The sequence below is a fragment of the Martes martes genome (genome assembly GCF_963455335.1).
Source record: "Martes martes genome assembly, chromosome: 1".
In the NCBI taxonomy this organism is placed as follows: Eukaryota; Metazoa; Chordata; class Mammalia; order Carnivora; family Mustelidae; genus Martes; species Martes martes.
Genome location: NC_137888.1, coordinates 118,349,362 through 118,375,136, shown reverse-complemented (window position 1 = coordinate 118,375,136; position 25,775 = coordinate 118,349,362). Strand labels below are relative to the sequence as shown.

Here is a 25,775-nt window from a genome sequence, read left to right as displayed (position 1 = left end):
AAAACCATGACATAGTCAATGAACTTCAGTTGAGTCTGCAAATCTGTACCCCCTGCCCCCACCCAACACACTCAAACACACACATTTAGTAAGTAAGAGGGATGTGGAGTTTGTGCTTTGGTGAAGCTCGGGATGTGAGTTTTCCCGGCAACGGTTGAAAATAATAGAACATTTGGGTGTTCTTTCTTCCTGTTCTGGGTATCTAACCATCTCACTTTTCACACTCCACATGCAAGCCCGGTCTGAGTCTTACCCCTCCAGTGTGAAGACCTGTTTACTTTGTCTGCATTTTGTAGTTCTTGCCCTTGATGAAGCTGTTGCTGTCTTACAGACCTACCTGTGGGAAATGACGAGCGGCGTGGAGGAGATCCCCGCCGGGATCCTTAATAAGGAACACGTCATCTTTGGCAACATCCAGGAGATCTACGATTTTCATAACAAGTAGGTTGGTGGAGGGTTTCCCCAGAGCATACATAGGGCCGTGAATGCCCATCATCAGGGCTTTCCAATGAGTGGGTCCAAGCTGATTGGTAAATCTTACCTGGTGAATTGTCTAAGTCAGTTGCTCAGACTTTTTTCTCACTCAAGCCTCTTTCTCCACAATTGTCCAAAGTCGCTTGTAGGCAGTGACATCGAGTCTTCAGCAGTGTCTGTCCCAGGTCTCCTTAGGGACCTAACTGGCAACACCTTCATATCCAATCAGAGTGATTACCAAGCTCGGAGGAGATGAAAGTAGTGACTCCCCAGTGAAATCGTAGGAAATTCTGACATGCATCTAAGGCTCATCATTCTGCCCTGTGGGCCTTGGGTTTCAAATTTCATTTTTTTTGTTTTCAACCTAAATATTTCCTCCATTCCCTAGTTACTTCATCATCCCCACCCTCAACCAAAAAAAAAAAAAAAAGTGAATAGATAGATAAGCAAAATACCTAATGGAACTCATTTCTTGACAGCTTATAGGGGAGAACGTCAATCAGCCCTCTGTATGTTATTGAGATGAGTCGAACCATAGAGCCCTAAAGCCTCACACTTCCGTTTGTCCGGCTCCTAATTTAAGGGTCTTTTCTACAGTGAACTACACATGTTCCATTGTTCACAGAGTCAGCCAGAACATTGGTTGGTTAGTTACAGTCCCAATTAATGCAAATAATTCAGATTTCAAAATACAAAGACAGGGAATCTGAAGACACAGGATTAAGTGTAAGGTCTTAGAGCTCTCTCAGGACCTTGTCTCAGAAAGGGGCCAAGAGGTAGAGTTTCAGTGTTGTAGAACACAGTCCAGAGGAAGTCCTGTAGTCAGTCTCATCGAGGAATTTACTGAGATAAAACCGCCAGCCCCAAGAGTTCCTGGTGAGACCCTCACCCCTTGTGTAGGGGTGAGGCAAGCCTCTAGAATAGCATTCTCCATTACAGTGTTCTGCCGTAATGGAAATGGCCCACCTCTGGGCTGGTCAGTCCGAGAGCCGCTAGACATGCATGGCCTTCAACGCTTAACATGTGACCTGTGCTTCTGAGAACTGAATATTTAATGTTATTCAATTTAATAAATTTAGATGGCAAGTGGCTATCAGAGTGGACAGCCCAGCTGTAGAAAATAAGACCTCAGTATGTAGAAAATAAGACCTTATGTAGAAAATAAGACCTTTGCTAGGAATGACTGGGAGCAAGCAAAAGTTTGGTACAAAATGATTCTGGGCTCTAAAAGGTCTAAATAAGACGTGGAGACCCACTCTTCTCTCATCGACCCTCTTATGTCGTCAAATGGCATCAGTTTTAAAAGAACTCCAAATGTGCAGCTTCTATGACATCTTAACCTGTCAGACTATGAAACCAGTCATTTCTAGGAGGAAAAAAAACCTTCCAACTTTCTGGAGTACTTAATAAAAGTTCCCAGTCTTTTGTTGTTGTTGTTGTTGTTGTTAAATCACAAATTTTAGCACTCTCCATTTGGTTTGTCTGGAAATCTCCAGACATAGAAATATTCTTTCCTCATGGCTCTTTAATAAGATCCCAGTAAAGCCATTCTTGACCACTGAGCCCCAGTTCTGTCCTCTGAGTCCCGCTCAGCATTACCCCATCTCCCCCAGAATATCTGAGAAGACATTGGACTGGTAAGCAGTAAGGCAGAGTGCTTTCACTTTTTTGATTTATGGTCTCTGGGATTTAGTCAACAAGTCTCACTTTCCCCATATTCTTACCAAAATGACTAAGTATGGAAGCCTAGAGATCACAGCATACACTTCCGGGGAGCCCTGCTTTTGCCAAATCAATATAGAAGGGAATAGAATATTCATGTCAAAAATGGACCAGTTGTAACAAAGTATCTACCGCTTACTCTTGTTTCATGATACCATGCTAATAAGCCATAGTAAGCAGTTTGTAATTTTTAAACAGCTGAAATAGCTACCAGTGGCAAAGTATAGTTCTCAGAAGCCCTTAAAAAAAAAAAAAAGTCAAGCCACATGGAAACCTACATTCTGTAGAAGAATAAATATAATTATCAAGAACACAACTACCCAGGCAACGTTACCTATTTATAACATTATAAAGAAACAAGAAGAAAATAAAAACCAGCCTCTGAACAGTCAAAAGAGATATCACAAAGATAAAGTTCTTATCTTTTCACAGAAGGACCTTTCTATCCTCCCTAACAGCTATCTTACCTCTAGTTAAATTGTTTAACAGTCTTCTTAGATGGTTAGATTGTTTCTAAGACCATAGTAACTTAGTAAATAAGTGTCACGAATTTGAGCAAATACTTTGATATTACCAGCATAAAGTAAAAGAAGACAGATAAATTAAAAAGAAAGAAAAAAGAGAAAAAGGCAAAAGAACATCCAAAATCCCAGTGGTCAAGGGCTACTCAATGTCGATGCCAATGATCCTTTATCCCAATATAGAGGCCAACACAGCCAGTTATATGCTATATGCTATAATATAGCATAATAACTGAGATTAGCAATAACCTTGAATAATTAGTATATCCTGCATTAAAAAGAAAGGAATTCTGCAAAGCATATAGAAAGCTCTCCAGCAAAAAAAAAAAATTAGTGTTTTAAATTATTCACAACTTAAAGGAACATCCAAGGAAATAAAGCTGTGTATTCATAATCTATAGGATCTGAAGGCTAAGACTTTTCTCATAGTATGTGCTTTCTCCTTATGCCATACAAATTTTGATTAACTAAAAAAAGCATAATACCTCTAATATCACTAATAAGTAAGAGCCGAAAAGGCAATGAAGGCAACTTTGAAAATACAGCAAATGTGAACTCCATGAAAGACCCATGTCTTTTAATGCCTAGCTCTGCCCCACAGTGCACTTTAAGTCAGTGTTTGTTGGGTGGATAGGTGGATGGATGGACAACTGGACACAGACTAAAAATAGAATGAGTTTGCAGACCTATAGGCTAGTGCCATTATTAGGTCTTCTGTTTGTGAAGGTCTCAAAATAGGGAAAACTCTTAGGTATGATTTTTTTCCCCATCACTGCCAGATACTTAACAGTTATAACCTTAATAGCAAAATAATATCTGAATGAAAGAGTTTCCTGGGGCTTTCTTATGAGTTTCAGTCTTGTTATGTGTGTGTACTTGACACATCATGTTACATTAGTTGCAGGTGTACAACATGCTGCTTTGATGGGCTTATATATAGTAAGCTATGCTGACCACAGACATAACTACCATCTGTCACCGTGCAACACACTTACAATGTCACTGACTGTGTTTCCTGTGCTGTGCCTCTCATGCCTCTGATGTACTCATTCCACAGCTGGGGGCCTGGATATCCCCCTTCTCTTCACCCATTTTGCCCTTGTCCCATACCCCTCCTTCTGGCAACCATCAGTTTGTTCTCTGTATTTACAGCTCTGATTCTGGTTTTTGTTGTTTATTCATTTGGCTTTTTTTCAGATTCCACATATGAGTAAAATCATATGGTATTTGTCTTTCTCCATCTGACTTATTTCATTTAGCATAATATCCTCTAGGTCTGTCCGTGTTGTTGCAAATGGCACAGTCTCATCCTTTTTTACAGCTATGTAATATTTCTCTCTGTGTGTGTGCATGCGTGTGTGTGTGTGTGTGTGTGTGTGTGTGTGTGTACACCATATCTTCCTTATCCATTCATCTATTGATGGACTCTTAGGTCACTTACTTATCTTGGCTTATTATTATTGTAAATAATACTGCAGTAAACATAGGGCTGCATATATATTTTCCAATTAGTGTTTTCATTTTCTTTGGGTAAAGACTCAGTGGTGGAATTATTGGGTCACGTGGTATTTCTATTTTTAATTTTTTGAGGAGCCTCCATATGATTTTCCATAGTGGCTGCACCGATTTATATTCCCACCAATAGTCCACTAAGGTTCCTTTTTCTCCAAATCCTCACCAACAATTGTTATTTCTCCTCTTTTTAAAAAAATGATTTTATTTATTTGAGATAGAGAGTGAGAGAGAGAGCATGAGTGGAGGGCAAAGGGAGTGAGCAGGGAGCTCGGCGCAGGCTCGATCCCAGGACCTTGGGACCATGACCTGAGTGGCAGGCAAATGCTTAACTGACTGAGCCACACAGGTGCCCCTCCTCTTTTTTATTTTAGCCGTTCTGACAGGTGTAAGGTGGTATCTCATTGTGGTTTTGATTTGCATTTCCCTGATGATCAGTGATATTGAACACCTTATCATGTTGTCTTTGGCCGTCTGTATGTCTTCTTTAAAAAATACCTATTCAGGCCCTCTGCCTATTTTTTTAAATTGAATTCTTTGGGGGGGGGTGATGTTGACTTGTATAAATTATATATTTTGGATACAAACTTCCCAGGAGCTTCTTAATGGGAGGACCATACGACGGTCTAAACACCTGTTTGCTTTTCACGAATGCTTATGAAGTAGTCACTTTTTAACCTGAAAACATCCAAAGGTTCTTTTTTAACCCCAATTATTTGCCTCTTTATCAAGTTACTGTTAAGTGCTATCTAACAGCAAACACACTTCTCTCATTCCTAGTGCACAGCTCAGGTTATCTTCTTATAGTCCAGAGAGTGAGGGAAGGACAGTGGAGGGAGGGAAGAAGGCTGGAAGGCTGAGAGACGGAGATTGACACTACCTGAATGACACAGTTAGCTGAGTCACTAGGAAGTTATTACCTAGACCGAGGGGGTTATGGTGAATATGTTATACATTTCTCAGCTAATTAGTATTGATCTTTTAAATAGTGTCACATTGAAAAATGACAACCAGGATTAGGGATGTGTGTGTGTGTGTGATCTTTCTCAAGGACCTCTGTCTGTACAGATAGTAAATAGAGAAAGTATCAAGCACCAAAATTTCTATAAAGAAGAGCAATTCAACATGTAAAATTCACCACCTACAAGTGGTGGTTTTAACTGAAGTTGGAGGTTTGAGTGGAATGATACTCAGTTTTTACCCTCTGCTCTTCCCATTTTCATAGTATGTCTCCTTTTTATAGAATCATAAAGATAATGAAACTTAGAAACACAAGACCTAAATCCATTTCTATTGTATTTTGCCAAGCATTCTAGGAGCTCTCAGATAAGATAGCATATTCCATAAATAGATCCCCCAAAGAGTAGTGGATTTTTTTTAATACAGTTTCCCCACTTGGACTAACCTACAACTTGTGATTCAAAAAAAAAAAATTATTCTCTTTCAGTTTGCCTTGGTGGTTAGATTTTCAGCTTCAGTAAGAACAGCTGTTTAAAATGCTTATCACTTTCAGTTAAATCTGAACTTTACTTTTTGGTTTTCAGTTATTTTTCTGTTATTTGCATGGGAGTCCTAGCAATAATATTTTTATAAAATCTCTGCTGTCAGGGCTCCGAGGGTCATCCTCACCACCAAGTACAACTGTCTTCATTTATAGTTCAGGACGTTGAGACCCAGAGAGGAGCCAGACTTACCCAGTGGTGGGACACCCTCTCCCCTTTAAAGATTCGGTGTAGATTCTGGGGGTCTGTGCTCTCACCCCTCCCCCCACTCCATAGACCATCAGCCGGGACTGCCAAAGCTGTTTGGTTTGATTCATATCTAACCAGCTTCTCTGTGGATCTCTAAGTTTGAGGCATACTTCAGCCTATTCTGCAGGTATGTCATCCAGGTCCTATACCCTTACAATAATTACCTGAAACAGGTCATTTTTCAGCAAGGGTTGGAAAGGCAAGTGAAGGACCTACAACCAGGGCCAGCTACCCTGTACACTTCTTCTCTTCAGGCTTGGCCAGAAGCTAAGATTTGGGCTAGGCCTCCACCCATTGTACTCCCAGCCCAGCATTCCTGGGCTCAAGGCTGAGGGAAAAGGGCCAGAGCTATGGGGGGCTAAGTTGAGAGCACCAGCCAGGCCAAGGTCAGCCGAGCAGGACAGCCGGTAGCCAGGGTCAGCCAGGAGCGAGGCTGATATACAGCAGGGCAGGGGAGAGCTGGGGGAGGTGATGGGAAATGCCAGGGAACAACTGGACCAGGCCCATATTTCCGTCATCTTCCCAGAGTTCCCTCTTGGGCCAGCCCCGTGCTAGTTTGGAGCTAGAACTGGTACCAAGGGATGAATCAAACCCAGGCTCTCTGCCCCCAAGGCATGGGAATTATTATTATAGGTACTGTGTTCAGGGGGTAGGAAGCATACATCCAGTTAAAAGGAGCAAAGAAAATGGCCTCAGTTGGAAAATAAGAAAGGCCTCCCAGAAGGGAGGGCATTTGAGATGGGATTTAAATAACTGGTAGGATTTCTACAGCCAGGGATAACTGCCTTAATGATGGAGGGAAGTTTGAACAAAGGTCTTTCTAGGGAGGAGAGTGGCCAAGTCTAGCAAGGAGGCGGACAGAGGCCACCTGGAGGAGTTTGTGAGTCAGTCTCAACCCTGGGTCAGGGGTGAGGCGAGGTCCGACCCTCCCACCACCAGTTCAGCCATGTCTTGTCACCTGTGAGACTGATGTGGAGGAAGGGAGAGATGGACGTAGAGGTAGTTGGGGTCAGAAATGGTGGGGTGGGGGGAGGCGCAGAGAAAGGGATGGGAGTGAGAGTGAGAGGGGTGAGAGAGATCAAATACCTAGATAGAGGAGAAGTGCAGGAGAACAGTGAAGTGGGTGGATAACAAGGGGAAGAAGAGGAAGAGGGAGAGGAGGGAGGGCAGAAGCAGTCAGGGAGGTTAGAGGCGGGAGGGAGTGCGGGGAGAGAGATGGGTAGAGACCCAGACCTCTCTAGGGCTACCATTCTATTTTGGTTTTGAGGGGTTTTTTTAAAGATTTAATTTATCTGCTGGAGGGGGCACAAGTGGGAGAGCAGCAGGCAGAGAGAGAAGCAGGGTCCTCACTGAGCAAAGAGCCTGATACAGGACTTGATCCCAGGACCCTGGGATCATCACATGAGCCAAAGGCAGACATTTAACAACTGAGCCACCCAGCATCCCCACCATCACATTTGGATGGGAAAATCGGCAAGATGTTTATTAAACATTTTTTTTTCATCATGAGCCATAGAAAAAAATAATATGTTATGTCCTGAGACGCATATGCTTATATATAATAGGGAAATTAAGCTTTTCAAAATAACATCCTCACTGTGTGCGATACATTCTGATATTTGGGTTAGGTTCTGTTTCTCTTTCTCCTTCCCCTTTTTTAATGCTAGTTTCCACCCCCTAAATTAACACAAGCCCTAGAAACAGGAACTGCAGCTACAAGGTAAGGAACTGGCTCCACCCAGTGGCGAGAGAGGGATGTGCAGCCTACAGCCCAGTCTACAGTGAACACACTGCAGGCCACTGCTTTCTCCTTTGCTTCTCCTCTCGTTTCCCAACACACATCCTTGCTTAAAATATGCTTCTTCAAAGCTTCTGTGCTCTTCTCCCATCCAAGTGCTCTTGATGTTAGTTTTATCCCATTTACAGAAATCACAGAATTACAAAATATGAAAGCCTGGGAAAAAACCTTTCAAGATAATCTAGTTCTGTTCCTCTCCCCTGTGTATTACAGGCACTGGAGCTTACAAGGGTTTGTGACCTGCCCAAGCCTATTGGTAGCACAGCCAAAGATTCCAGGTCTTCATAACTCCCTATTACATCACACTGTCACTTTCTTTTCTTTCTTTTTTAAGATTTTATTTATTTACTTGACAGACAGAGATCACAAGTAGGCAGAGAGGCAGGCAGAGAGAGAGGAGGAAGCAGGCTCCCTGCGGAGCAGAGAGCCTGATGCAGGGCTCGATCCCAGAACCCTGGGATCATGACCTGAGCTGAAGGCAGAGGCTTTGACCCGCTGAGCCACCCAGGCGCCCCACACTGTCACTTTCTTAATATTCAAAGGTCAGGGTAAGAAGAAGGGAAAGACCTGCTGGAGTTTTTCTTGGGCCCTAAACCCATACCTTGATGTGCCTGTACGTGATTGCAGGTCTGACCCCACCCATCAGAAGGGCCCTATAAAACTTTACCTGTGGCTTTGTTGGTGGTGGTGTTTTTTTCAGTCAGCTGCCAACACTGGTGCTGTTCATAGGTATTGGGGCATACCCAAGGCAAGACATATTCTAAATATTCAGTTGGATGTATCAAAGTCATGTTAATTTTAGTTGTCGAAACCGACTGCTTAGTATCCATGCCTAGTTGCCGAACAGCACATTAAGGGACATGAATAACATTCCATGGGAGGTTAACTTTTTAGTATTTATTTTAACATTAAACCTGTTACATATCTATGCAGGAACTTTTTGTTTCCTCTGATCACACAAGTTAAACACAATTAGGAGGTATTAACAAAACATGTTCAACAGGTAGCAGGGCAGCAAGGTAAAGTGCCCCTTGAGGTTTGAGCCTGAGGGTGGGAAATATGTGGAGTGGAATTCCAGCCCTGCACACACCTCCCCCTCATCTCTCATCCAGGCTGAAGTTCCTGGTGTGGATGGAGGGACAGAGAAAGGCGACTCTCAAGGCTCAGCCTAGGTGATCAAACTTGACAGCCACACTTCCACAAACCCGCCCACACCTTCCCTGGAGTGCACATGGCTCTCCTGGGTTTCATGGTGGTCCCGTGCTTATTAGCTGTCTCAGCCCTTGCCCTCTAGACCCTCTTGTGTGCTAGACTCTGAATCTGTCAGTCACAAGTGATTCTTAAGAAATGATGTCTAGCTCCACTTGTATTAAAACAGTAACCCAACCGTGCTTTGATAAGGAGGCAATGCCCTGGACTTACCTGCAAAGCCGTGAGCCGGAGAGCGCTCTCCCCACCCTACCTTCAGCTTTATCTCTTTATGTATCCTCCTCCTTGTGCTTTTCCTCCTCCTTGCCATAGCCCCTACCCTCATTCCCCTTCTCACCACCTCTTTCGTTCTAACAAGTGCACACGCATGAGAGGCACACACACGCACATGCACACACACACACAACACAAGATCATCAAATACATTCCCCTTTAAATACAGACCGCACCCTTGATGTAAAGGGCCATCTTCTGGACCACACTGTGAGACCTCCCATGAAGGATACGCTTCTCCAGAAGTGGTGAGACCAGAGACCAAATTTACCTTTGGAGAAAAGCACAAAATCAGAATGACTCAAAGTACTTCTGGAATGGTGCTGTTTCCGGAGTACTTTATTATTTAATTTTTTAATTTTTTTTTTTATTTGACAGAGAGAAAAATCACAAGCAGGCAGAGAGGCAGGCAGATAGGAAGGGAGAAGCAGGCTCCCCGCTGAGCAGAGAGCCCAATGTGGGGCTCGATCCCAGGACCCTGGGATCATGACCCGAGCTGAAGGCAGAGGCTTAACCCACTGAGCCACCCAGGTGCCCCTGTTTCTGGAGTACTTAATCACAAGCCTCAAGAAAGCTTTTCTGTCAGTAAATGCTATGGGTTTCATTTCCCAGGATTCTGTACGAAGCCAGAGGGAGGCATTTTCCTCAGAAAGTAACCGCACAAAAATTGCATCATGGTCATTTAATAGAGTAATGACTTTGCTTAGATTTTGACATTTCTTTAAAAGTTTTGTGCACTTCAAAAAGAACCCCAGCCATTCACATAAACACTGAAACTACTTGCTTTGCTTGTTCTCTCATGATTCATTACATTTAATTATTGAGATGGTGAGGACCTAGATGTGGCTATGGAAGAGCTGATGTGTGAAGAGTGTTGTGACCTCTCGTGCTTTCATTTAAACTCATCCTACTTGAAGTAGATGAAATGATTTGGATCAGAGTTATGTAATCTGCCATCTTCATAAGCTTTAAATCAAAAAGCAGAATAGAGTTTTAATATTGCTACGTAGCCTTCAACAATCACATTGAGATGGTAGTGAATATCTTACTCAGGGCTGTGAATTGATATGCCCAGCACAAGTTTTCTAAGTTTTAGTTTTTTCTATTAAAAAATTAAATCATACAGAGTCATTATGGGATCTGCCAACTAGAAGCACAGTGGTATCTGAGGCAGTTACCTTCAAATGCTGACCTATGGACCGGATGCAGTAGAATTACCCAGGGAGTTCTTCTGGTCAATGCAGAGGCTCAGATCCAAACCCCGAGAGGGTAGTGCCCAGCCAGGTGTGGGGACCACCCACTAGGGTTTTCCAGGAGTGTTCCTTGAGACAGAGTCTGATACTGCCCCCAAAACTTGCAAAGAAGTTTGGGAAGCATTGCACACTGTATCTACTACGGACACTTCTCATGTTCCTCATCATTTTATAGGCCTTTAGAAGCCCTGCAGTAAAGAGACCAGTTCAGCCCAGCACTTTCCAAACGTAAATGACTGTGACCTTGGAACCTAATTTTTGTAGCACTCAATCAAGATTCCCCAGGATATGTTCTAGGGGAAGGTAATCTACTATAGATTTTCCAACAGGGGCTCCCCTAGGGGAGAGCTCCCTAGGAATGAGTCTCCACAAATGGGGGAAAAGTGCAATATGTATGTTTATCAGGGTATGAGTTTGTTAATATTGGGAAGCATGGGTCCTAAAGAACACCTGTTTATGTAGTGTCTACTATATGCTAGACACTGGGGTGGGCTCTTTACCCACATGGATTTATTAAATCCTCACAACAATCCCACGAGGTTGTTATTCAAAGATCAGGGAAATGCAGCCTTGGAAGAGCCCCCTCACAGCTCCAAGACTGAACTCTGGTTCTTTAACTTCTTCTTGGCTATGGGAGGAGAGGACAGTGAGACACAGGATCAGTAGAAGGGTGGGCTAACGGCCATTGCTGCTAAAAACCTTCATTTTCCAGAAAGATATTCATTACAGAAATAATATTCTATCCGTTTAATTCATTTTATAGTGCTTTCATTTCTTGAGAATTGTCAAACTGAGCATCCTCTCATAGGGTTTTGATAGCTACTATCAAGGAAGTCATGGTATTGCTCTATTTAGACTGCCAAGATTTTAAAGAAAATTCCTAGCAATGTCTTCAGCAGCTAGATAATGATCAGTTCTATCAGGATAATTACCACCATTTTTTAAAATTAACCTTAAACAACCAGGCCACTGACCTTGGGTCATAAGTTAAGGAAAGAAGAAAACGCTCCCTGAATTGTATCCTGTATGGAATGTCATGATCTGGCTGTTTTATCATTTCTTTGACCAGCCCAAAGTAGAAGAGCATAAATACCGTGGGAGTCAGAGCTGAGGGGACTGGAGTGAGATCCTGAGATGGGGAAGCAGAGGTCTTTCACAAGCTGAGATGGTTCATCCCAACTGCCAGGGGCCTTTAGATTCTTCCATTTCTCCCTACTGTCTCATCTTCCAGGGCCTCTCTCCTGGGTCCTTCCTTCTTTAAAGTCTCTCATTTTCTTTCACCAATCCTTGTCCTAGAATAGCCCGTCAGATTTTCTCCCCTAGGGGTGCCTGGGTGGCTCAGTGGGTTAAGCCTCTGCCTTTGGTCATGATCTCAGGGTCCTGGGATTGAGCCTCGCATCGGGCTCTCTACTCAGCGGGGGGCCTGCTTCCCCCCCACCTCTGCCTGCCTCTCTGCCTACTTATGATCTCTCTCTGTGTGTCTAATAAATAAATAAAATCTTAAAAAAAAAAAAAGATTTTCTCCCCAATCACCAAGTCATTCCAGTCCCCACCCCAGGCCCTATTCAGTCCATCATGGCATTCATTGTCTTCACTGAGATTTAAATTGAGTGACCATATAAACACCTTCTGGAAAACTACTCTTGAAGATGTTATATATTATATTACTTAGTGTTCCTCATGGAGAAGGACCACATAATAAATATCTCTTAGAATTCAGTGATGAGGTGATACGGTGGAGAACCAGATTGCTTCTCTTAAAAAAAAAGAAAAGGATTTTATTTATTTATTTATTTGAGAGAAAGCACAAGCAGGAAGGAGGGGCAGAGGGAAAGGGAGAAGTAGGCTCCCTGCAGGGAGCCCATTGTGAGGCTCACTCCCAGGACCCTGAGATTATGACCTGAGCCAAAGGCAGTCGCCTAACCGACTGAGCCACCCAGGTGCCCCTAGACTGCTTCTCTTGCAGCAAAAACAGGATATTTCCTTTTTGGTCTGGTAAAAAAATTTGATCCTCAATTAGAGCATTATATAATTTTTCTCTATTTCTATTGTAGAAGTCATATTGAATACACGTACGTCAGTTCTTCTAAAAGTAGTGGGAAATAGGATACCTTATTGATTTTCGAGCACTGCATATTTGTATTTTGAAAGCCCAAATTGCATTATAATTACTTCCATTCCATGATTTAAATGAGGATGGTCTAAAATTCACATGTGAGGGGAAGGATGATTTCATTAAATGGGTACTGCTAGGAGTCCCCCCAAATTTTTAAGTGACTTTTTCTTATTACAACAGCAATGCCCATTTATTTCAGAAAAATTTGCATCGCAGGTGGACAAAAAATTTTATCTCTGTGATCCCACCAATCATTAACATTGTAGCCTTCCACATAGGACTAAAACTAAAAACAACAGCTTCCTATGTCATTGACAGGGGGAACATAAGTAACATTTATGCAGAACCCATAACTAACTGTATTATAAGATACTCCCAGAATGCTTAGATGATAGGAGCCAGGCAGAGTAAGTCAAATCAATAACATTTGTTTTTCCCAAAGATAGAAGTACGTAGTGCAATGATTTAGAACTACTTTATATCTTTTAATTTTTGAATTATTTAAAAAATCAAGCCTAAATTTAAAAATATAGATTGAGAAGTCCAACCCACCACTATCTTTATCTACCCTGTGCCTTTCCTTAGTTTCCTATGGTAATGACCTTTTTTTTAAACCACCATATCAAGGTATGATTGGCATGTAAAAAGCTGTACATATTTAATGTATACAACTTGATAAGTTTAGGGATGAGTGTGCACCCATGGAATTATTGCCATCATCAAGGCCATGGACGTATCACCTCCCAAAGTTTCCTTTTTTTTTTAAATGATTATCATTATTTTCAGTCTAATTCAGTATATTCAATACTCAACTCAATATTGAATTCAATATAATCATTATCAATAATAATAATTATTATATTATTATTATTATTATTAAAGAACACCTAATGTAACATTTCGCCTCTAAGCAAACTTTAAGTGTACAACACAGTATTATTAGCTGTAGGTACTATGATGCTGTATAGTGGATCTCACGACTTATCTTTCCTAACTGACATTATACCTTTCAACCATTAGTTTTTTGGGGTGGAAATAAGAATACATATTCCCTATTTAGATAAAAGGTGGCCAGGGTGCCTGGGTGGCTCAGTGGGTTGAGGCCTCTGCCTTCAGCTCAGGTCATGATCCCAGGGTCCTAGGATCAAGCCCTGCATTGGGCTCTCTGCTTAGCAGGAAGCCTGCTTCCTCCTCTCTCTCTCTCTCTCTCTCTCTTTGCCTGCCTCTCTGCCTACTTGTGATCTCTGCCTGTCAAATAAATAAATAAAATCTTAAAAAAAAAAAAAAAAGGTGGCCATATTATATACATTCTTCCACATCGTGCAGTTTTTCACTTAATAGCCTGCCCTGGGGATCTTTCTTATGAAAACACAGAAAGCCTTGTCATTTTTTTTATAGCTGTATAATATCCAGTTCTGTGGATGTACGGGTTACTTTGTCACCTACAGGCCACCTGTTACTATTGCGAGCAGTACCACCATGAATGCGCATGTTTATGTCATCCTATACATATGTAAATTAAAATATATAGGAAATTTTCCAGGGTTAAAGTTGCAGAACACAAGATAGATACATTTTTAAAATTTTGGTAGATATTGTCACATTGCATTTTGTAAAGATTATATCTTCCATTTCCATCAGTACATTTCCCCCCCCACAGCATCATAATTTATTTATTTTAAAACCTCTGTGCAATTGTTAAAAAGCAAATTCCATTCCAGTGATGTTGGCTCTTTAGAGCTTGAATTCTCTAAGCTCAAACCAATTGCTTAACATATTTGACGTTGGTTTAGTCAACCCTTCATTATTTCTTCACAAAGATAGAAGCCTAGGGCATGGATACCCACCATGGCAGATGATTCCATAGTAATTCAGTTCAGTTTTCAACTATATTGTGACTTTTTCCCCATTGAATTTTCTTTCCTGATGATGTCTGCATTCGGAAACACTAACTCAGAGTTTTTAGCACAGAGTAGCTGCCAGGAGAAGGAGGCTAAGAATTGGAAAGAAGTTTGCAGGATTCAAAACATTTCCACTTCATCTCTGGGATCATAGATGATATTTATTTCATTCTTTTTGATGTCTAGTCTATATATTTTATATATATATGTATATATATTCTATATATATACATATATATAGAATATATGTGTGTGTATATATATATTCTATATATATACATATATATATATTTAGCTGTTACAATGTGTTCAGTTTACTTGTATAAAAAATAGATTCATAGTTGCAGTTAAAATGAAAGCCCCCAACACAAGTATAATATTTAATTGCTTTTCAGCCCGAGAAGTAGAAATCCCTAAGGGAAACAATACAATTTGAAGTAGCACTAATTAATCAGTTAATATAAATTATAATGAAATCAGTTCTGATCTATTTAAAACCACTCCTCACCATATATCACTTAGAGAGTGGAAAAGCCGTGTGTAGATAATGCAGAGTATATGGCCTCAGTATCATCCTCTGGCTAGGGAGGGAGGCAGAATGCAGAGATGTCTCTGATCCAGACTTTCTCTCCCCTTGCAGCATCTTCCTCAAAGAGCTGGAGAAGTACGAGCAGCTGCCTGAGGATGTGGGACACTGCTTTGTTACCTGGGTAACTGACTTGAAATCCTTCTTCTCCCACTGTGCCATACTTCCCAGGAGTGCAGGGGGTGTCGGATGGCATCACTGCTCGGTGCCTGAGCTGAGGATTGGTGTTACTGACATTCTAACACAGGACCAGGGACTCTGGAGAAAGGGCAGAAGTAGATCTGAGAGAAGCAGTCCATCCCATTTCCCTCCTTGGGAAAAGTCCTTAGACGTGTGTCCAAGCTCCACATAAAGTTCTTCGAGAACTTTCTAAAATTTGAGACATCGGGAGAATGGAAAAACATCACCACTTGATAGACACACTACTCCGGTTCTATGCACTGGTTTTGTTCTGTTTGTTTTTGCAGGGTAAGGATTGGGAAATTTAGGAATCCACCAAACAATTGGTTACATAGTCTTCCTTAATAGGAAAGAAAAGATCCCATGGGTATTCATCCCAGTTCTGACCTACAAAATTTGTATCTGATCCTTTTCTTTCCTGGTGCTATTGTCATGGACCAAGTAAATGGCCTGAATGTACCAGGTTCTGATTATATAAATGGAAATCTTAGTCTTCATTAGCATCTCCACACCATGTTATTCTGAGCTCAGATTCATGGGAGGAGTACAGGCATCTCCAGGGAGGTCTGCCTATGATACTAAATGCATCTCGATGTAGAACTCCTTCCCAGGGTCAGGAGTTCTAGCTAATAATTATCTCATCATAATTTCCACTCAAAATGGGCTACTGTTCAAAATGTCTTCATGATTCAGAGTTGATGCTCTCAAAAGCCTATGCACTAGGCTGGGCTGTGGTTATGCTGTATATTCTATAGGGGAAAACAATTCAGCTGACCTAGAAGGTTGACTAGTCCACTGGCATGTAGTAAATATCACAGCCAGTCTCCCAACTTGGGACCTGGGTTGTTTGTTTGTTTGTGTGTTTGTTTTTTTAGCATAAAACCTTAACATTTTCTTCCTGACATAGTCTTATTTCTTAAGGAGCCGTAGACTACCATCTTATTTGTGTTAATACACTTTTCTACCTCTAAATATATGAGCCCATGCACAGTTCATATTAACGATGATAAACAAATAATTTATGATCCCTTGCAGAGCCAGTGTAGAGAAAAAACAAGTGAAGGGTTTTGGGGTGTCTGTTGGTTGGTTTACAAATTGTTTCATACAGATTTTGAATCTGCCTAACAATCAACCGTAAGTATGATATATCAGCATGTCTTAGGGATGATAAATGCCTCCCACATAGTATATAAACCCTAAAATTGGTTTCAGAGAACCTTTGATGATTGCATAAAGTATGCGCATTTTGCCAAGAATTATCCCAAGGTGATTTTCATAAGTCTCATAATCTTCACATAAGAGGATAGAAGAATTTGTTTCAGTGTATCGAAAACCAATGGTTATGACCAAGGAACCTGAAATCAGCTGGCCTGGGCTCTGCCACTTTCTAGCTGTGGGAATCTGAAGTTACTTAACCACAGTTTTCACATCTGTAAAATGGGGATGATAATAATAGAGTTCACCGCACAGGGTTCTCAGGAGGACCACATGAGTTAATATATATGAAAAGCACTTGGCAAAGTGCTGGCATGAATGAGACCTGCGATAATTAACACATAGCTGGGCTGCTTTCTCAGAGGAGGACATCCCAAGTGTTCTGTGAGCACCAACACTGACAGCATTTCACAAATGGGAAAGGTACTTGGTGGCTAAAATACACATACCTTTCCTGGGAGTAAGGACATGTAGCACTAACCTGGAGGGTCCTAAGAAAAACAAAAAATGAATTTTTACCAAGCTCAAGGTTCTTGGCTTGCAGTAACAATCTGGTTAGAACTCATTGTTTAGGCCCTTCCCCAAAGGGTCACATTGCTTTCCTTTCCCTGGATCATTGGTTTTGGCATGGCCTACCAACTACCCCCAACGGAGAACTTTGGAATACAAGCACATCTACTGCTGAGGGCACCCTTTGTTTGCATTCTTTGATTTTTGTTTTTAGAGCAAATGTTGTCAGTTTTTCCAGAGGGGAAGCACAGTTGTAGGTAATCCAAAAAAGGGATAATGTCTAAATAAATTCCATCCAATTTCAAAATAAGTCACGTGAATTGGTTTTTCTGATTCTTTCTAGTGCAGCCTAGGATTAAAACAAGCTCACTTTCAGCAAGCTTTCTCCACCTGCAGGTAGGAGAAAAGCACCCCAAAGTTTCTGAGGGGGAACATGGGCCTGATAAGCCCAGAACATTTGCCACAGGTAATCCTGTGCCACACAACAACTGAGGGCTTTCACCACACAACCCTTTCTGGGCCCTTTACGCCCAGTCAACAGAAGGGAACAAGGGATGGATGCTTATCTATGATTGCCTTTGTTCTTTTTAGGCAGACAAATTTCAGATGTACGTCACCTACTGTAAAAACAAGCCTGATTCCAACCAGCTGATCCTGGAGCATGCAGGCACCTTCTTTGATGTAAGCCATAGTTTTCCATTCTTGAGCCATGGATGAGCAGGTGGAAATGCTTCTCTACATTGGGAAAATGGGTTTTTATCCTTTATTGCTCATTGTTTCTTGGCCACCCAAACCTCTATCTCATGGATAAAGCATGGAGACAAACAAAAGCAGTGTTTGTCTTTTGTTTTACCCTATCCCATCTCAAGAGCTGGGTTTTTAGACAAGGCACATTTGCCCTCCATGCCTCGACACCAAACTGAGCTAGCCATAAATCCCATGTGTAGAGGAGACCAACGATGGCACAGGAGTTAAATGTTTCGCTTCTGCCTCATGCGAAGCTCCCTCAAATGCAGGGGTTCTCAAAGTGTGGTCCCCAGACCAGCCACATCAACGTCACCTGAGAACTGGTTAGAAATGCCTGTTTTGGACCCTCCCTGCACCCAGGTCTGTCGAATAGAACCTCCACCCCTAAACCCCAGCAATCTGAGTGTTATGAAGCTGTCCAGGGACCGGTGCCCACTCAAGTGTGAGAGGTGCTGCTCCAGTGTGATTGTCTCAACCTTGACTACACATTCGGATTACCTGGCGAACCTTGAAAAATGCTGACTCCTGGGTCCTACCCCTGTGATTCTGATATGATTGGCTTGGATTTGGCCTGGACTTTGAGAGTTTTAAAAGCTTCCAGGTGAGAGTAAGCAAATCCAGGGCTGAGCACTTGTGCTGTGATGGAAGCCAAGTGAAGTGGGCGCCGATGGGCCTTGTCTGATCCCTTGCTTCAGAATGAAGGTCCAGGGCTGTTTGTGAATGATGCTCTAAGTCTCCGTAGTGCTAGTCCCCGGAGGGTGACCTGTCAGCTCCAAGGTAAACAGAATCAAATGGGCCGATGCAGGATAGAAGGGAAGAATAAGGAGAAGAAATGAGAAGAGACAAGAAAGTTCAGGGAGAGAGAGACTGTAACAGTGACAGCCGTTACGCTAGTCCTATCAGAAAAGACAACGTGAAATTCAGAACTTTTTCATGTTTTTCGGTCTTTCTGCCTCCCTGCTTTCATTTTTCTCATAAATATTGGAGTATTTCCTGTAGGGAAGATGGTGTGCTGGGCACCTTGGGAAATGCAGACATTTAAATGTCATTCCCATAGTCAAGTCTACAAAATAAACCTCTGGGCATCTTTCTAGCCTTGTGCTGCCATAACGGAAATGATTCCTTGAGTTGCTCCATGAAGGAATGACCCTTGACTGGGAGAAAGCGAGACAAGGGAAAAGCATACATGATTTTTTAAAATGAAGTGTTAATAGAGAAATGGTCCTGCACATACCAATTTGAAATTTTGTTGAGGTTAGATTTGATAAAAAAATAAAATGGAAAATTCAAGAAAAGTACTTCTTTAGCTTGGTATCAGAATTTGTTGGATATCATATTGGATGTTATATTACCACGTTATCTTTGTCAACAATGTGTTTTTCTTAAGATGTTATTCACCAACAGTATCCAGAAGGGTCTCTGTGAAGTTTTAAATGTTCTGTGTCCTGTCTTCCACTTAGCATTTTTCTGAACATACACGCCCTGTGCTCTGAGCATGCCTCAGACTCTTCTGCTTCCTCACCTTTGTTCGCAGTGCTCTCTGTATCTTACCTCTGTGTGTGTGTGTGTGTGTGTGTGTGCGTGCGCGCGTGCACACACACACACACACACAGAGTCACTCTTCAGAATTCTTTCTATCCTGTAAAGGTCAAATGTTTCCTGCATGAATCCTTCCCTTTCTCTATGCCTGTGTTATACTTTGTATCTGTCTTAGAGCATTGGTAACAATTTGCCTTTTGGCAGGTTCACAGTGTACCCTTCCATTACACACACCTCCTCCCACCTGTGGGCCCCTTGAGGTTGGCTGGTGATTTGCCTGGCTCCTTTTGTACACATCATAGTATATGGTGCTAATCTGTATTTTCCTTTAGTCCTATATTCATCATATCCCTGTTTCTAGCCAATTTCTAGATTTTGACTAGTAAGTTAGATATACCCCCAAATTTTGCACCCTATCCCTCCCTCCCTCCCCCATTTCTAATGTAGTGAACGATGAGACACTGGAAACCAGAAAAGACAGTCCATGAGGTAGGAGTCCCTAGAGCTCAGCATAGAGAGGTGGGAAGGGAGAGCAGTAAACTCTCCTGATTGTTCCCAGAGCTTTCCAGAATGCATAATATTTGTAACTTTTTCCCTTTCCGTTGGAAAGGGTTCCCTAAATTCTACACATAGAAAATATCGGCTCTAGGCCCTTATTCTATAAAAGAGACAAGCCCTTCGTTACACTGTCTTTTAGTATCCATTATTGTAAACAGCCCACAGAAAACTGAAGCTCCAGAAAGGGACACACATTCCCATGATCCAGAATTTTCTACCTCAGATGTGAGAGCTGGGAGGCCATGATGCTTGATGCTATGGTGACTAGTAAGCACGATTGGGCTGCCCCAGCCACCAGAGGCAGGGCCTTCCTCACTGCCCCACATGCAGCCTTACCAGGGCTGGCAGAGGGGGAGGGCCGGCACAGTGTGTTACTGCCTGTGCTGTCTTGCCAGATTCCCCAGGTGAACTCACAGTGTTCCTTGGCCCAGAGAGTCATGCTGCCCACTGGATTGCCCATCATCCATGGACAAGTCCTGCTCTAACTGCACACCTCTGGGAAAGAGGCAGATGAGTGAGAAAGTTGCTACGTTCTGGGATAGTTGGCAGGAATGCGATCATTGTTGTAATTCCTTCCCCACCCTCCTCCATGGCCACATAGCAAGTCCTATCTTGGGGGTCTTTAAAGTGCTTCCTGTATTCCTCCCAGTGCTTTGTTCTCACTGATCCTAGCTCAGGGCAAGCCCATGTTACACACCTAGAGGGATAGATAGAGCTGTAGCTATCAATTATACGTGTATTTAAAGTGAACAAGTTCACGGTTTTCGTATATTCACAGATAGGACCAACCATCTCCACAGTCAATTGTAGGGCATTTCCATCACCTCAGAAAGCAACCCCACACCCTTTAGCTGTCATCCCCATCTCATCCTCCCCCCCCATTGCTAAGCCCAAAGAAACCAATGATCTATTTTCTTTTTTAATTATTATTTTTTAATTAACATATAGTGTATTATTTGCCCCAGGGGTACAGGTCTGTGAATCATCAGGCTTACACATTTCACAGCACTCACCATAGCACATACCTTCCCCAAGGTCCATAGCCCAGCCACCCTATTCCTCCCCCCTACATCCCCCAGCAACCCTCAGTTTGTTTTGTGAGATTAAGAGTCTCTTACGGTTTGTCTCCCTCGCCGGTCCCATCTTGTTTCATTTTTTCCTTCCCTAGCCTCCACAACGCCCTGCCCTGCCCTGCCCATCAAATTCCTCATATCAGAGAGATCATATGATAATTGTCTTTCTCTGACTGACTTATTTCGCTTAGCATGATACCGTCTAGTTCCACCCTTGGTGGAACTCCAATGGTGAGATTTGGGGGTTGTATATATGGTTGTATATATGGACCACATCTTCTTTATCCATTCATCTGTTGATACACATCTAGGTTCTTTCCATAGTTTGGCTATTGTGGACATTGCTGCTACAAACATTTGGGTGCACATGCCCCTTCGGGTCACTACATTTGTATCTTTAGTGTAAATACCCAGTAGTGCAGTTGCTGGGCCGTAGGGTAGCTCTATTTTCAACTTTTTGAGGAACCTCCGTACAGTTTTCCAGAGTGGCTGCACCAGCTTGCATTCCCACCAGCAGTGTAGGAGGGTTCCCCTTTCTCCACATCCTCGCCAACATCTGTCATTTCCTGACTTGTTAGTTTTAGCCATTCTGACTGGTGTGAGGTGGTATCTCATTGTGGTTTTGATTTGTATTTCTATCTCTATAGGTCTGCCTGTTCCAGACATTGCATAGAAATGGAATCATGTAATATGTGTTCTTTTGTGACTTTTTTCACTCAGCATAATGCTTTCAGGGCTCATGTGTATTACAGTGTGTATCAGCACTGCATTCCTTTGTATGGCCCAGTAATACCCCATTGTGTAGGTGTGTGTATCCCATCATATATTTCCATTCATCAATTGATGGACATTTGGGTTGTATTCCCTTTTTCATTATTATCAGTAACACTGCTATACACATCATACGTAAGTTTTTTGTAAGGTCATATGTTTTCATTTCTTGGGCATATCACTAGGAGCAGAATTGCTAGATCATGTGGCAATCCATGTTTGCATCCTAGGGATTGTTCAATAACCTCCTAACTAGTCCCTCTGCCTCTATACCCCCACCTCCACCCTTGCTATGAGGCATATATGACTCTCTCTGAAAGAATGCTTTCACTGTGTTTTTCTTCTATTTAAGATCTACAATACTTTACCATTGAGAAGCTCACCACCAAAATCCTGATTTTTTTTCATCTAGCTCAGCACCATCAATGACCTAAATATACTTTGCTTATCTAACTGTATTTTTCATTTTTTTCTGGTCTCTAGGTGTGCATGCTCTGTACCATTCTGCATGGTCCCCATTATCACTAAATCCACAGTGATTCTTTCCTGTGGACTTTTTAAATATGTTTTCTGTTTGTAGAACACCATTTACCCAGCTTTGCACTTCCCTCCTCCTCCCCTGCCCCCCAGCTATCTTCTGAACCTCAGCTGAAGACTTTATCTCTCCTGAACCATCTGCCACTCTTGGACTAGCCATTCCTCTCTGTGAATCTCCTTTGTTGCTATTTTATGTGCGTGGGTGTTCGCAGCCACCTGGGGTATAAGGCCGTTGAGGCAGGGAACTACATGGGCCCTTTGCTGCCCTTCACAGTACCTACATCTTGGGGAGTGGAAGGTCATTTTGGAGGCAAGATGGACTAAAAAGAGGCTAGAGGTCCAAACTGCAGCTGGAGGTCATGGACATAGCCTGGGCACAAATGGTGTGGAGAGGAAAGATTTGTCACCAGGGATAACACAAGTTAAAACAACTAACAGGGACTCCATCGTCTCTGGCCGGGAGGTGGGGGTGAGGGGGACTGAGGAATGAGGGAGGTGTCATGGGTCACAATAAGGAAGTTGTAGGGAATGCAGAGGGCACTCCATGCTGGGGTGGTTTAAGGTGGTGAGGAAGAGGGTGGAAATGAGATCTGCCCTCGAGCTGTTGTAAGGAGGTAAAGACTCAGGAGCCATGGACATAGACCTCCGAGCCCCACTCTCTGCCTCCCCTTGTTCTCATCGTCCTGCTGTCCCCCTATGAGTGCCTCCGCTCTGGGTTTATTCCCCTTACTTCCACCCCACTCTGTCTATTATTGCTCTCCTGACTTCCTTTTGCCACTGTTATCCTTCCCCATGTCTTCTTCACCTGCATTTCTGTCACACGAATCTGCTTTCTCTCCCCTTTCGCCATTTCTCCTTTCCGCTATTTATACATTCATCTGGGTCTCTCTTGTTTCTCTCCCCATCAAAGAACAGCTCCTCATAATTGTCTACCCTTTTTCTTCTTCTTTTTTCTCACCTTGCCTACTTCGTCCCCAAACACACACACACACACACACACACACACACACACCCCCCTCTGTGTGTAATGGCGCCCATTGTCACCCCTGCAGGAGATACAGCAGCGGCACGGTCTGGCCAACTCCATCTCTTCTTACCTAATCAAGCCAGTCCAGAGGATCACCAAGTACCAACTGCTTCTGAAGGTACCTGCCCTCCCCTCTATGTCACCCCCTCCCACACTACCAACCAGGTCCGGGGAGGCCCAGCTTTGCCCGAGGATGGGACGGCTTCCCCCTCAAGACCTCGCCTCCACCAGAGCAAAACTTCAGAGATGAACCCCACTGGCTTTGCTGCCTCCCAGACTGCATAAACTCTTCCAGGAAATTCTGGGTACTTATTTGTTGGGGAACAGAGGAGACATGAGAACAGGAATAAATCGTGACTCCACACCTGCCCACCACTGCACAATTTGGAGCAGTTGTCACCAGGGGCACTGGCTGACACGTGGGGCCTCACTTGCCCTTACCCCCCCCCCCCAACCAGGGCAGATTCCTCCTGGTGGCCCCTGCTTCTGATAGGATCAGGGTCAAGGTCTTTGGGACAGTGCCAGTCTACATAGGCAATAGAGGCCCAGGGTGGCACCTACCATTGCCTTAATCTCTGTCAAGACTATGAAATTTCTAAGAGAAAACAGTGCAGATTAAAACACAATGGCACTCTTGTGTCTGGAGGAGCCCATATGTTAGGTAAGGGTTCTTTTGGAGCCAAGCAAAAGATTCAGATTTTCTCCAAAATATTCTCTTTAAAATTTAAATAACCAAATGATATGAAATACTAAGCAATTTGGGCTGATTCTTCTTAAGGAAAGATACACTAACCATCTGAAAAGATGGCATTTCCCCCACAGAAAGCCTGGGAAATCCATGTTATAAGCAATTATGTAATGCCAGTGTATACCACTTATCCCTTACCAAGGGATAAGGGTGGGGTTTTCCCTAAGTTTGAGTATTTTGCTAGTGGCTCCTCAAATGCAGAAGACATCGGGGTAGCAAGAGGCATGTTCTAAGTAGTTTATTTCCAGAGAAAATCTGCTGAAATACAACTCACGTGGAGAGATGCTTGCAGAGTCTCACATATTCTAGCTTCACGGAGCCTGAGAACCAGTCTAGTTTCAAACCTAGGTTTCTACTCACGCTGGAGTGTGGCCCCCGCCCATCAGGCCCCAGGGGTCTCCCTGCTTAGCCGTGTGGTTCCATGATAAGAGCAGGGCCTCTTCCCCATTCTGTGTCAGGACACGGACTAGTCCCCCCCCCCCCCACCCCTCTACAGTCCTTCTGGCCTCCACCTTCAAAGTCCTCTTGCCTTATCTCCAAGAAGAGACTTTTTGGGCTTCTGCTTCCAGGCACTCAAGTCATCCAGCCCTGCAGAGATGCCTTAGAGAATTACCACGCAGCATCATGCCCTTGGCCTTTACTGAGGCCTTGTGTGAGAAGTAACAATGTGCAGAGCATCTTGACTGTTTTAACAGAATTACTTTTGAAGATGTCCTCTTTGTTTTTTCAAGTTCCTTGTATGAAGACTCACAAAACTCTCATAAGACCTCAGAGTGGGGTACGGGGGTTCTCTCCAAAATCGTTGGTGTGCCCTCTACCTGTAAATCGCAAGAACTTTTGCTCCTTCTTCGCCTGTGACTATCAGATAATTAGCATTGAGTCCTGTTACAATGACTACAACGACTATATTGTTTCTACTTTGTCCTTAACCCAGATTTCTGTGTATAATCATCCCCTCCTTCCCTAGCCCATTTAATGCTTGACCCTTTCATGATTTTTCTTGTACTAGAAGACTTTTTAAAATTCAATTTTGTGGTTATGAAATGTAAGTATCGCAACGCCTTTTCAAGAGTCAGTGGAGCTGTAAATTAAAAAGTAAAACAAAACAGAAACTCACCCATACACACTGCTGGTGCTTTAATAAGTAAGATCCAGTTCTAAAAGAAATATAGCTTTTCACCTCTCCCTTTGAATTCCACGGGGCTGAGTTTCCCAGGATAGTCTTGTGACACACACAGGAGAAGGAAGGGAGGGTGGACAAGCCGCCCTGTATTTTGCTTTAGGCGATGGGAGGGGTGGGTGCTAGGCCTTCATTCTGTAATTGGGTGTTTTAGGAAGAAATGATTGTGCAGGTAACTGAGAAGGGGAAAAAATGAAGTAGTGGAAATTGGACTGTGGAGAAGTTGTAAAATTACTGGGGAAAAAGGACTTACTAAGGTGATTAGGACTCATAAATGTGCTGATAGCAGAGTACCTGCTGAGTAAAAGAAAAATAGTTTGCTGAGCTTTTACTATAAATAAATAATGTGGGATTTATTCTCTCATTAAAGACAGTTTTATTCCAAATATATTGATATTTAATTATTAGTGTCCTCTGGGGCTCCTTGCTTTGGGTGTTGCATGAAAATAAAAACTGTATGTCAGTTGCTGTTCAATATTCTCCCTGTAAATCTGCTACAGGTGTCCTTTTGGAGTCTAAATTAAATGTGGAGCCTTCTCCTTAATATTAACTATAACAAGGATCCAAGGAGAAC

General features: G+C 42.8%; 1 protein-coding gene across 1 annotated transcript in view; it reads left to right on the top strand.

Moving 5' to 3' along the window:
* The window catches only part of LOC308345505 (kalirin-like), a gene marked incomplete at its 3' end in the record, with an annotated part of 186,222 nt that overhangs the window by 127,690 nt on the left and 32,757 nt on the right, over nt 1-25,775 (top strand). Inside the window, exons 17-20 of the mRNA XM_080807708.1 lie at nt 332-441; nt 15,171-15,240; nt 17,613-17,702; nt 23,299-23,391. Of these exons, the coding sequence (XP_080663834.1) occupies nt 332-441; nt 15,171-15,240; nt 17,613-17,702; nt 23,299-23,391 (363 nt within the window). The remainder of the gene's footprint in view (nt 1-331; nt 442-15,170; nt 15,241-17,612; nt 17,703-23,298; nt 23,392-25,775) is intronic.